We start from the raw sequence: 13,346 nt of genomic DNA, 5'->3' as shown, positions 1-13,346 counted from the left end.
GACACGATTGGGATTGGGGAGGAACTTCTTGCTATCTATTAATATAATAATAGGTTAAGTCGGTTGTAAGTTGTTGCTTTAATTGTTTTGGGTATTTTCTTAGTATTTATAGATGAGAAATGCTAAAGGCCCAACTTTTTTGCCCAACAAAAGTCCAACTTTTACCTTTTATTTTTTTTTCTAAAAAAACCAAAATGAAAAATGGAAAAAATGTCTGAAGCAACCCTATCTATTTTTGGCATTTCTTTTATTTAGTATTTTTTTAAAAATGAAAAATAGTATTTTTCTTCATAATAATGACATTTTCTTAAAAAAATGACATTATTATGAAAAAAAATACCAAATAAAAGAAAGACAAAAAATAGATAGGGTTGCTTTAAACATTTTTTCCATTTTTTATTTTATTTTATTTTTTAAAAAAAAATAAGGCAAAAGTTGGACTTTTGTTGGGCAAAAAAGTTGGGTCCCTATCATTCCTCTTTATAGATAGAATGATAAGAATGTCTATTTATGATAATCTGATCTCTCATTCGGAGAGTCTCTTTCAAGAATGATGAGAGATTGTAGCCTGGATTTTGTGGCACAAGAGTGGGCATTTTACAAGTTTCATGTACATCAATTTCTGAATTGAATTGAACCATAATCTCACCCTTTGCAATGAAGTTTAAAACCATTAACCCTCAGGGCATGCTTGGTATGTTAAATTACTATTGTATTGAAAAAAAAAAAAAAAAAAAAAAAAAAAAAAACTATTATCAAAAATGAAGAAGACAGAATAAAATAGCTATTGAAATAGTAATAGTTATTTATATTCAATTGTTTGCTATAGTGCAATATACTAGTAAATAGAATCATATTATAATTAAATTTCTCAAAACACCCTTATAATACAATTTTAATTTACAACAAAACAAATATAATACTCACAGGTATACAAAACCAACCAAACAATGAAATATTTAGAGGGTCTATTATGCACACACAGCACACCAAACATATCCTTAGGGCTTGTTAGGGCTTGTTTGGGTGTATTTGTGGGGACTAAAAGTGCATTTAACACTCAAAAAATCAGTTTGAAAAAAAAAAAAACCGTTTGGTAAAAAAGATTAAAAGTACTTTTAAGGGTTCAAAAAGCCTAAAAATGACCAAACGTATTTTTGGCAAAAGCTTAAAAATGAAGCTTTTGTCTAAAATCACTTTTTGACTTAAAAGCTTTATTTTTCAAATACAATCTCAAACATGTTCTTAATCTAACTCTCTACTCCAACGAAGAGAGAGACAATTCTTTGCAGATGGAGTAAATAAAAGCCAAAACCTCCAGCCTGTTTATTTGTCCATCCATATGTCATATACAAGAGAAAAACCTGCAATATCAATGTGTACAAGTGCTCTGTCATCTGAGCATGCATGGATAGCATGTATAGAACAAGCCAAAAATCTACACAGCAATTTCAATAAACATGCGTCACTTCCATGTGTAGTAATTTGTTTGAAATTGGCAGGCATTAGTCAGATGAACCTCTGCTTTGTTGAAGAAAATACCCAACGTAAACTCATGAAAAGACAAAGGATCCTCTGCATATTCAAACTGCAGAAAGTTTTTCACTATAACTTTGTGGTAGAAGAATAGAGGCTACATATCCAGATGTGAAAAAACTGTACTAAATGTCTTTGCTTATGCTAACGCCTACCAAGTCAGTTCAACTACCCAACATAACAAAATTAGCATTTCTAACCTTGTTGAACATTAGGGAAGCTGTGCTGGGCATCAACCTAGAACATTACAGTTTTAACTTGACACCAAAATTTGGTCAAGCTGGTTATATCCCATTTACAACTAAAGTGGTGAGGGATTAGAACGCTTCGAAGGACGTGCCCCCTTTGGCAGGGCGCTGTAAGCAAGAAAGCAAATCATCTTCTGTTATCATGATGATAAACCTCCGAATTAGACAAGATAATGACTACAAAGTCGACAACGTAGCGGGGAGTGTGTTGTAGTGCCGATGCCATGTAAATCATCTGAGTTTCACTGATTGAAGCACAGATTCTAAGAAGGAAGTAGCAAGGTCATACCTTAAAAGTCCTGAAAAAACGACCGCCTTTCTTTCCCAAACCAGTCTCAGCAAGACTTGATTGGAGGAGAGACCTGGAATCTGGTCGCCATTTTAATTCTTTAAGAACAGAGAACAAGGCTGCGAGGTCAGGAGTCACTTCACTGTCCTTTATTTTGTTACATGATATTACTCTAAGTCTTTGAAGCTCCTTCCAAGAAAGGATTACCAACTCCAAACCTTCCACTGTCAGCAATGAGCATCCTTCCAAAGAAAGCACCTTCACCCCCCTAGGCAAGGAGAAAAGTAAATTTTTCATTCAAACCTTCAAATCAACAATATTTGGCTATAATATACAAGATTTCAAATAGGCAGCTATTAGTTCCTCATTAGACAATGTATCAAAATGCTGTATCCCACTAGCCATGGTAAAAGTACACCTTGCCAAATCCTAAAATGATGGAGACCATCCATATAAAGAGGAGCCGTTATCATGAATGTAAAGGTTGACAAGTTCATATGGGCCTTATTTATGGCCTCAAACAAAGAATTCTTCAAAGCCAGAAGATGAAGAGCATAAACTAAACAGCTTACAAGAAAACTTAGATTTGTATGAAAGAAAAACACGCAAGTGTGCGCACACAACACACATTCCATTTTCCATCTGTATTCATAAAGAACACTGATGTTAAAGAAAAGCACTACCAAAAAATAATAATAATTCCAAAGGCCTCAAATACAATTGCAAGAATATGGATTACTGTGGAAATTGTCATTGAAGCCATTTCTTTAACCCCCAATCCCCATAGAGCTTTGCATAATATTCAGACATAGCGCATACAGATATTAGGACATTTATAATTTCTAGCGTTGATTGCAGGAAATGTAATTTTCTTTTCTTTTGATAGAAAACTATAAGTCAAGTTACTTTACGGGTTTGAACGTGTGACTTCATTTTTCAACTAGATTCATGGGGGGTGGAGATACCATTTCAATCCAAAGACCACTGGCTTGACAGGCAGTGTTATCTTGATTTCTTGAGAATCTGAATTAAACTTTCCAAGAAGTGAATTATGCAGATATTTTTATCACATCTCAATTTCCAGCAGCCTTCTCCTGTGTACGTGGGTACGCTTACGTTTTTAATGATATCTTGATTACTAATTTAAAAAAAAAAAAAAAAATCCAGCAGCCTTCAAAAAACTATAGATAAGTCCTCCTTTTGTAATAAAACATCTAGAGAACACTTATTTGGAACATCACAACTAACTTTACATCGTTCTTCTTGAAATTGATACTTTCTTATGCATTCACATTGATAAAACCTTTAAATTGCAAACTTCTAGTTCTCTAGTTTACTGATCTCTATGGATCTTATAAACATAGTCATCTGGCAAACTGATACACCTTCCGTAAAAGAATTTCACTTATTTAAGAACTTACTATGTCAATTTCATTATTCTTTTATACTAAACTACTGTATCTGTTCTGTTCATAACATCCATGGGGAAGAAAGGTCCTGCATTTTGACCATTACCTTACATGCATTTCCAGCTGTGGGGAAACCATGGCCATAACATGTTTTGATTCAACATTGGTTCAGACTCATCTGAATCTCTCACATGTTTTCTGATTTGCTTTAGGGAAAACCCAGTGCAAGGACACACATCAAACTTAGAGATCTTCTTGTATAAAGAAATTGGAATACCATAAAAGAAGATAGGGTAACTCAAGGAAAGATGTAAACCCCAATAAATTTTCTTCCTTAGCTCACACTTGGTTAAAGGATCATGTTGGGATTTTTCAAATAATATGGTATCTTTAAGTTTTAGCCACTAAGTTGGAGCCCTTCAACTTACAGAGGAATCAGTGATACCTTGGGTTCTTACATATGCTCTACTGGTTTGGAATATCTAAAAGACATGCTCTAGACAACAAATATTTCTTAGGTTACTAAACCGTTCATATTAATAAGCCGGGGCACCTAATAAGTAATTTCGTTCAACAATTGACCTCATTATCATGGCCTTCTCATTTCAGGATTGAATCACATTTATTGTGTATTCAGACCCCAAGGAGCTCTCCTCAACAATGCATAAACTTTCACTGCACCTTATTTCTTTGAAAGCGGCTTTCTCAAATCACTTTTAGTTTTTATGTTTTGGAAAAAGTAATACTAGTGATTCAGTCAGAGGATATAACAATTTTTTAAATAAAAATTACGACTCACAAATACTGATTTCAAAGAATTCCTAACATCTCCTAATGGCTGCTTTTTTAGTTCACCTCATATCGACTCTCAATTTCATCCACAAGTACATAGCCAGGTAGCTTTAAATGTCCATGGCAAACAAATAGAGTCATAAAAATATTGTTCATATTAACAAGAATATTTTCCAAAGGAAAGACTACTGTTGTTTTGTTTTGTTTTTTCTTAAGGTACTAAAATAAAAACTAATGAGCAGCACTGAGTATTTTTTTTTATTTTTTATTTTTTATTTGATTCTCAATGTATATTTTTCTCACTTTTGAGTGCATATAATGTCTAACTAATACAAGAAATTTGTTAGTCATACAGTAGTAACAGCTACTTTCTCTTCAACTCAAAACAACATGCGCAATCACCATACGACACTAAAAGACATTAAAAGTGTACTCCATAATTGTAATAAATCTGTACAACACAATGACAAAGAGAGCTCATACCTACAAATACCAGCAAAGCCGAAAACATCATTCTCCAACCCCCAACAATCCTGCAACACAATTTCCCTAACCTCCCTACACACCAAAAACAGCGCTCTCACGCCGTGCTGATCCCGTGGCCGCATTTGACACCGCTGCAAATGCAAGCCTTCCAGCGTCCGACACAACCCCAGATGCTCGTCTGGGCCAGGGCTCGAGTCGATGCTCCTGCACGACTGCAGCTTTAAAGTCTTCAAATTCCCACAATACGACAAAGCGGCCAACCACCCCGCATCCATCCTGTGATCTCTCAGGATCATTTCCTCGAGCATCTGGCAGCACTGCCCGATCGCCTTGATCCCGTCGTAGCTTCCCTCGCAACCGCACAGCTCAAGTCTCACCAACCGCCTACACCCTTGCGCCAATATCGTCAACCCGATATCCGATACCACCGAGCCGTAAAATCCATCCACCCAACCGACTAATTTCACAATCTGCAAGTTCGTACACCCCGAAATCCCTCTCAAGCTCAAATCCCCACAACAATGGAGCTCCAATTCCTGCAGTATCTGACACTCCTTGGTCACCCACGACAACCCATCTTCGCTCGCTCCGATAGCCACCAATCTCCGGAGATTCGGGTACGACTCGGCCAGCGACTTGAGCCCCTGGTCAATAACCCGGGTCGGCAAGAAATCGGCCGCCCCGATAAACCCATTTCCGGAGAAGTTCGAATCGACGTGGACCGAAACGGCCTTGTGGGTCACGAGAATACCGGAGTTTCGGCGCGACCTGATGCAGGCGCGGACGATATCGACGTCCGAGACGTTGGCGAACCGGCGAAAAATCCGACCCGAGTCGAGAAACCCCCAGTCCAAGAGCTTGAGCGATTGCACCAAGCGACCGTGAAGGAACAACCAGCGCTTGCAGACCAAAGAATTGGAATGGTATTGTGAGACGGTAAGCTTTGAGAAGATGTGCAACAGAAGAGTGTCGGAGAGGAGGGAGGTGGGATCGGGTGCAGGCGGGTCTAGGGAGAGGGCGGTGAGGTCGGTGTTAGAGGACGAGCAGGAGGTTGTTGGGGAGGAAGGAGACGGCGACGTGGCGAGCGGGAATTGGTGGTTGGGTTGGTGGAGCTGCATCTGGAGAATAGCATGCTTGAAAGCTTCCTGGTCTTTGAAGAATATGTCTGGGAGGCTCAAAGGTCTTGCTCTGGCCACCCTCTTTGATTGCTTTGGAATTGGGCTTGGGTGATTGGGAGCTTTAGGGTTTGTCTCTGCTGAATCTGACATTTTCTCTTTAATTTATTATTTGAGGTTGTTTTAGTAGAATTCCCTTCACCAAGCCAAAGGGTTTGCGTTTGAAATTCCAATAAACCAAACCCAAAGCTAAAGTACTCTGCTGTTTTGTCTTATGTCTCTCTGGATTTCTGAACAGAAACCATGGGATTAGAAATCTGTCTAGTTTTATATAATTGACATTTTTAAGCAAATGAGTGAGGCTAAGGATAGAATATCTTTTATAAAAATCTTACGGATATTTATCGCGTCACCCACTAAAATAAGATAATAATTATTGATTATTTATTTTATGATTGGGTTTTAAAGTTTATGTATCTAATCGTATCACATTATCTAATTTTTTTTAAAAAGACATGTCAATGTTAACTTCATATACACAAGTTAGACCCAATAACTTTAAATATTTTCTATAAATGAAATGGAGAGAATCTTACTCTACTAAAATATAGACGATTACTACGTTTACAAACTGACATAATAATTCACATGACACTTATTATTATGTTAACAACTAAAGTGTCTATAGTCCATATGACACTCATTCCGGTAAAATATAGATTATTATGTGGGTTTGTAAGAGAACTATAGTAAAATTTGCCCGTTTTTTAAAAATTTTGTTTTCTTATCTTAGAACAAAAACATTAATAAACAATCTAAACATAAAATACTTCTAAAAACACAAAAAAAAAAAAAAACAATTTTTACCTTTTATATCATTATAAAAAAAAAATTAAAACGAAAAATAAAAAAGACCCCAAAACAAGTTAACAAATATAGTTGAGTAAAAGTCGCTATTGTATTACTCCATGAAAAATATGGCTTTTAAAATTATCATTAGATTAAAATTTAATAATAATTAATCATAAGTCTAATGGTAATTTTAAAAGACACATCACTTTTAGAGTGACTTCTAGTATTACTGAAGATAGCTGTTACTCTAAACATTTTCTTAAGCAATAGTTTTGGTATCTCAAAATTTTTTTTTTTCTTTCTAATTTTTTTAATGCTCAGAAAAAAGAGAGATTCTTTCTATTATTGAAAATGATTAGCAACTCAAACAAAAAGAAAAAACGAAAAAAAAAAAAAAGAAGAAGAGAGAAATGATTAGCAAATGAGTATTATGCTTAGGCTTTAATAAGGATTGTAATCCTTTAGAGGTTCTTAAATTTGTCTCACGTGAGGCAGGCGGTGACACAATCTGCTCTGCAAGTACGCCTCAGGCTCAGAGTGTTCAACTTTTTGTAGACGGATAAGGTTTTTCAGTGGGATTGCTTCTTTTTCTTTTTTCCTTTTCATTATCCATCTTTTCTTATTTTTATATTTTATATTTTTTCAAAAAGAAATAAAAAATTATGCCGTTATCTTATTTTTAACGATTTCTTTTTTCTTTTTTGCAAATTCAAAGCTCCGCCGTTATCTATTTTGTTGTGGCTGTGTGATATCATCATGACAAAAGACTTTTGGTGTGAATAATAGGATTCAGTAGGTCACAGATTTCTTTATTTATTTATTTATTTTCTATTCTTTTTCTGTGGGGCTTTTGAATGCACAGAATTATCTTCCTATTAACTTTTGGCATCATCAAGTCGAATCTTTTGTTAGAATTATCTTCCTATTAATAGTAGGATTCTCTCTTTTAAACTTTAGCAAGCCAAGGCCAAGTTTGGTATATGAAGTAACTTTTGGAATGGAATAGTCATTCTTTTAATGGGATACTTGCAATTACTATTGGGTGAGACATCGACAAATCCAAATCTAATAAACAAAAAGATACATCTACTAGGCTACTAGAGTCTTTTTTCCATTCGCTCCTACCTTCGTTCATGATTTCTTCGAGAGGAATAACCTTAAACGTTCCATGCTCAATCTTTTGTGGAAGGGACCCTTGACATAATTTTATGTGCAAGAAATAGTCATGTTGCATGGAGTGCTTTCTATCGTAGTTTTAGATCGAGATCCTTAGTTTACGTTGAGGTTTTGGATAAGTTTACACGGGGCCATGAGAACAAAAATGAACTTTAGCACAACATATCACCGATAGACGGATGGTCAATCAAAAAAGAATATCCAGAATTTGGAGGACATGCTGAGAATGTTCATGCTTGACTTCAAATGTAATTGGATTCATTAATTCATACCTTTATCAAGCAACTATTGGCATGGCACCATTTGAGGCGTTCTATGAACGCAAGCAAAAATCGGCATTGTACTGGGATGAAGTCGACGAACGAAAATTATTGGGACCAAATTTGGTGCAAGACACAAAAGAATTCAAAGTTCTACATAAAAGTTATGCAGACAAGCATCATTGTAAGCTAGAATTCAAAATCGGTGACCAAGTGTTCCTTAGAGTCTCACCAATGAAAGGAGTGATGTAGTTTGGCAAGAAAGGCAAGCTGAACCGGAGGTATATCAGAACATTTGAGGTAATCGAAATCATTGGTTTGGTAGCTTACAGAATTGGATTACAGCCAGACTTTGCCAAAGTACACAATGCATTCCATGTCTTTACATTGCAAAAATATGTGCATAACCCATTGCACATAGTGAACTTTAAACTGCTGCAAATCGATGCAAATTTGACTTATAAAGAGTTGTTAATTTAAGTCTTGGATTGTAAAGAACGGTAGCTGGGGACAAAGACTATCCCAATAGTTAAATCAAGGAATGAATATATGAATGAGATGGGGGAAGAAGGCATATTCCTAAACGACCTTAGAGATAAGATTTTGCATGTCCCTAAAAACACACATATCATACATTTCGTGAATCATATTCTGATTGGGTAATAAACACTTCAACCTTTTGTTATGAGCAATTTAGGACTTACGCATTTACTTTTCCATCTATGAAACACTTCGTTGTTTTGCAAATTATCAGGTTTGGATGACTTTTGGGAGTGACATTTCATTAGGATGAAGATTCTGAACGAATAGCCTATTTTGTCAGGTTTGATTAGAATAGTGTAACACTCTACCCTAAATGATATGATATTGTCTGCTTTGGGACAAGTCTGCATGGTTTTTATTATTGGGTTTACCCCAAAATGTCTCATACTATTTAGAGAGAGCATGCTCTATATAATAAGCACATCCCCTTTCTCACACTCAGGCATTGTAGGACGCCACAATTACCACCTCTTGGGACCCAGCGTCATCGCCAGTGACCCTCATGGGCTTGTGTACGTTCCCTTTATATCAAGCTGTGCTTCAGCTCGGATACCATACGTAACATCCCGCCATAAATAATATGTTTTTGTCTACTTTGGGCCAGGCCCACACGGTTTTGTTATTAGGTTTATCTCAAAATGCCTCATACCATTTAGAAAGAGCATATTCCATATAAATACATTATTTTTTCCACACACAAGCAATGTGGGACGCTACAAATAGTTAGCAGTATTTTACCTTGTAGACATTTATTCTTGGAAGTTCTCTATTGGTAATTAATGCTAGTAATTATTATATTGAAAGATATTTAGAATTGTATTAAATCATTTTATTTCTGCTTTTCACTACAATTTATTGTGATAGTTATTATTGGTGTGGTAACTTCAACTAATTACAAATTAATTACTATGGATGTACTGTAAGTAATACTTTGAGTTGATTATTTTAAGGGTTAAATACCTTATTCACCCTTAGGGTTTCACAACTTTATTTTTGATCTTTAGAATTTGATTTTTATCACAGGAGGTCATTCTGGTTTGCCTAAAGACCGAGATGATCATTCCATCCATCTACCGTTAGTTGACTTAATGGAAAGCCACGTCACTGATACGTGGACCAATTATATGTTGACACATGTCCTAATTACCAAATCATCAAATATGACTGGATTTACATATCTGTCACTTAATAAATTTTTTTCCACATGTATTAAATAAAAATACTGAAAAATACTTGCAAAAAATAAAACCCTTCTTCCATTCCTATGACCCAAAGAATCCCCAAACCCCATTTGAACCCACCCTCCATCTCCAGTGACCTTACTTCTTCCCCATCTCCGGCTACGAGACGAGCCTTCTTCCCTGACCACAACACAATCTTCGGCCACGACACAAACCCATTCCACGAACAAACCCAAAAGCCCAACCTTTTTTGCAAGATTGTTGAGTACCTTTCTTTGTAGAAAGTTGAGTAAAATAAAAAATAAAAAATCTATTCCTTGGATAACATAAAGAACTTTGGATGATGATAAGTGCTAAAATATACATATTTTAGCCCTTAATTTATGTGTGTTAATCCTTTAGTTGTGCTATTTTATGTTGTTTTACTTCATTTTCGTGTTTTTGTCTATTTTTAGGTGTTTGAAGGAAAATGAAACGTTTCTAGAAGTTTTGGGCATCAAAGGCCAATTTTGGGAAAAGATGGAGTTCGGATCAAGTGCACTACACTTAGGCTCGAGCGCTGAAGAAGAGGAACGATCGAGCGCAAGCTGGGATCGAGCGCAAGGCATGGCGATCGAGTGCACTCGGGCGACCCAGATGCAGAAAAACTCATTTTTCGCTTAAAACTAGGTTTTTCAAACCCTAATTGGACTAGGGTTTGTTCTCCAATTTTTTTAGGCTTTCTACGGTTTCTAGGTATTTCTAAAGCCTATAAATAGGCTCCTAGGCCTTTTAAAAAGGATACAATTCCAAAGAGAAGAATTTTGAGGCTACTTCAAGAAGCGTTTTCTGGTTTCTTCTTTCCCTTTTCTTTTTAGTTTTAATTTCATTAGGTGTAACTAAACAATTGTTAGGGCTAGATTGAAACCCTAATCATGTCTGTTTAAGTTTAATATTAGTGTCTTTGTTTCAATCATATGTGGTTATTTTAATTGATTATGCCTATGTAATTGAATTCCCCTTGTGAATGTGTCTCACCATTATTTGCTTGTGATTGAAATTTGTTAATTAAGTCAATTTAGATGACCGAATCTTGGGCTTAATAAAGTGACAAAAGAACCTCATCATGGGTTCTTGGCTTAATCAACATAGAAACTCGGAGTAGATACCATGCCCTATGATTTATGTGTTTGTCGATCTCCATAAAATTATGTTTTCCTAAAGAACAACTTAGTAGATACTATGTTAAATCATTTAGGGAAGAAAAGAATTAGAGTAGATATCATACCTAATTCGTTATTTAGGGAGATCAATAATTTAAGGTGTAGATATCATGCCCTTAGATTAACAAACATTAAAATACCATGTGATTGGAACATTGATCTAATATTTTCTTAATTAGTATGATTTGTGATGGATATCAAAACCCTAATCTCTTCATTATCTTTATATCTCTTCACCATTGCAAATCTGTGACAATTTGGCAATTTAGTTTGAGAAAATCAATTTTAAATAAAATTAACAATCCTCGTGAGATGATCTCGTATTTGCCCAACTATACTACTGTTGAATTTCGTGCACTTGCAAGTTAAAACGTGATAAGTATTTGCCTATTAATTTACGTGAGTATTTGGTACAACAGATGACAACTTTTACAATGGAGTATACTAATAGAGAAATGTTTTATAGCCTTGATCCTCTAAACACAACAATCATTTCTATTACACAGATCATATGTATACATTTTTATCCAAAAACAAACTTGTATAACATCTCTCCCTTTTCTGATTTTGATGGCTATCAGAAAAGCATATGTATAGCTGCTTGTCCTCTACTCAGACAATGAAACAATGGGTTCGTCCAAAAAAAATCAGCTACTATAAAGGCATTGGCCGGGGAAGAAGGCTCGTCTCGTGGTTGGAGATGGGGAAGAAGTAAGGTCTCCGGAGATGGGGGGTGAATTCGAATGGGGTTTGGGGATTCTGTGGGTCGTAGGAATGGAAGAAGGGTTTTATTTTTTGCAAGTATTTTCCAGTATTTTAATTTAATACACATTGAAAAAATTTATTAAGTGGCAAATGTGTAAATCCAATCATAGTTGATGATTTGGCAATTAGGACACATGTCAACATATAATTGGTTCATGTATCAGTGACCTAGCTTTCCATTAAGTCAACTAACGGTAGATGGATGAAAGGACCATCCCGATCTTTTATTTATTTATTTATTTTTTGACATGTCCATACAAGGGAAGGGGGAGTGAGGACTCGAACTAGTGATCTCCGCTTTATGAGATGTGGTTCACAGCCAATTGAGTTACCCCTTAGGGCAAAAATCAAACTAGAAGGACCTCCTGTGATAAAAATCAAACCCTAAGGATCAAAAAATAAATTTGTGAAACTCTAGGGGTGAATAAGGTATTTAACCCTTATTTTAATTAATAAATTTTGTGGTTATTACATTGGGTTCACTATATTATGAGACGTGGTTCACAGCCAATTGAGTTACCCATTGGGGCAAAAATAAAACTAGAAGAACCTCCTATGATAACAATCAAACCCTAACGATCAAAAAATAAAGTTGTAAAGCTCTAGGGGTGAATAAGGTATTTAACCCTTATTTTAATTAATAAATTTTGTGGTTATTACATTGGGTTCACTACATACCTGTGTTTCATGTGTGATTTGTTTATTAAGTCATGGGCTTATGATTTCATATATCGCTAGAGGACTTATTATGAAGTCCCATAGACCACTTATGGTAATGAGTGCATTCGGGGTGAAGTTGCAGTCTTAATGATTTAAGATGGTTTCGTGTACTAAGATATAGGCTTAGATCTACTTTGTGGTGGTGGTAAATGTTAAGGAAAAGTGCATAGATCCTTCCTCAAATTACTATTCTATTGCCAATATCCCTCCTAAAGTACTAAAAAAATGTCTATATCCTCTAAGGCCAACAAAAAGAAAAGAAAAATGGCCCTCGATTTTTATTAATAAGACAAAAATATTCCTATAATTTTGAAAAAAAAAAAAAAACTAAAAAAAAGAAGAAAGAAAACCACTTATAGGGGCAGGGGTGGGGTGGAATTAGAAGTTTTGGTTTGGAGGTGTGAAGCAGGTAACAAAGGTCTATTTCATAATATATATATATAATAACCTTTTCTAAAGTTTCTTTGTTTTGTTTTTGTTAATGATATTTTTGTCATTAGGATGAACATGGGCACTTTTTCGATAGTTTAAAAAGAATATTGACACAATTGGGCATTTATGTCATTAATCTTGATTATGGTTTTAGTGGTGACACTCTGAGTTAATTACGAACTAATTCGTTACATAATATATAGGCTTGTAACCCTACTAAGTGGACTTAATATGGTCTTCTATATACTTTACCTAAAGGTAAGAATCTACTAAAAGATTTTCTCTCAGGGCGCTGCAGCCGCACAGGTAAGGTAACTCCAGGCTAGGGGAGGAGGAATGG

General features: G+C 35.4%; 1 protein-coding gene across 1 annotated transcript; it reads right to left on the bottom strand.

The window, feature by feature from the left end:
• Positions 1-1,398: 1,398 nt before the first annotated feature.
• On the bottom strand, positions 1,399-6,105 carry LOC132167829 (F-box protein At5g51370-like). The gene is made up of 2 exons (XM_059578860.1): positions 4,758-6,105; positions 1,399-2,341 (listed from the first exon to the last, which is right to left on the bottom strand). Exons 1-2 carry the CDS (start codon positions 6,026-6,028, stop codon positions 2,068-2,070), a joined length of 1,545 nt encoding a protein of 514 aa, XP_059434843.1. The 5' UTR covers positions 6,029-6,105; the 3' UTR covers positions 1,399-2,067.
• Positions 6,106-13,346: the final 7,241 nt, after the last annotated feature.

Source organism: Corylus avellana, chromosome ca1, assembly GCF_901000735.1.
Source record: "Corylus avellana chromosome ca1, CavTom2PMs-1.0".
Lineage (NCBI taxonomy): Eukaryota > Viridiplantae > Streptophyta > Magnoliopsida > Fagales > Betulaceae > Corylus > Corylus avellana.
This window is presented reverse-complemented; position numbering and strand designations above follow the sequence as displayed.

What these genes read in the sequence shown, in the direction of transcription:
- LOC132167829 (XM_059578860.1), bottom strand. Translation starts at nt 6,028, where the DNA reads ATGTCAGATTCAGCAGAGACAAACCCTAAAGCTCCCAATCACCCAAGC. An exon ending in GGCTTTGCTGGTATTTGTAG is followed by an intron (nt 2,342 to 4,757) that starts GTATGAGCTCTC and finishes CTCCTTGCCTAG; the next exon opens with GGGGGTGAAGGTGCTTTCTT.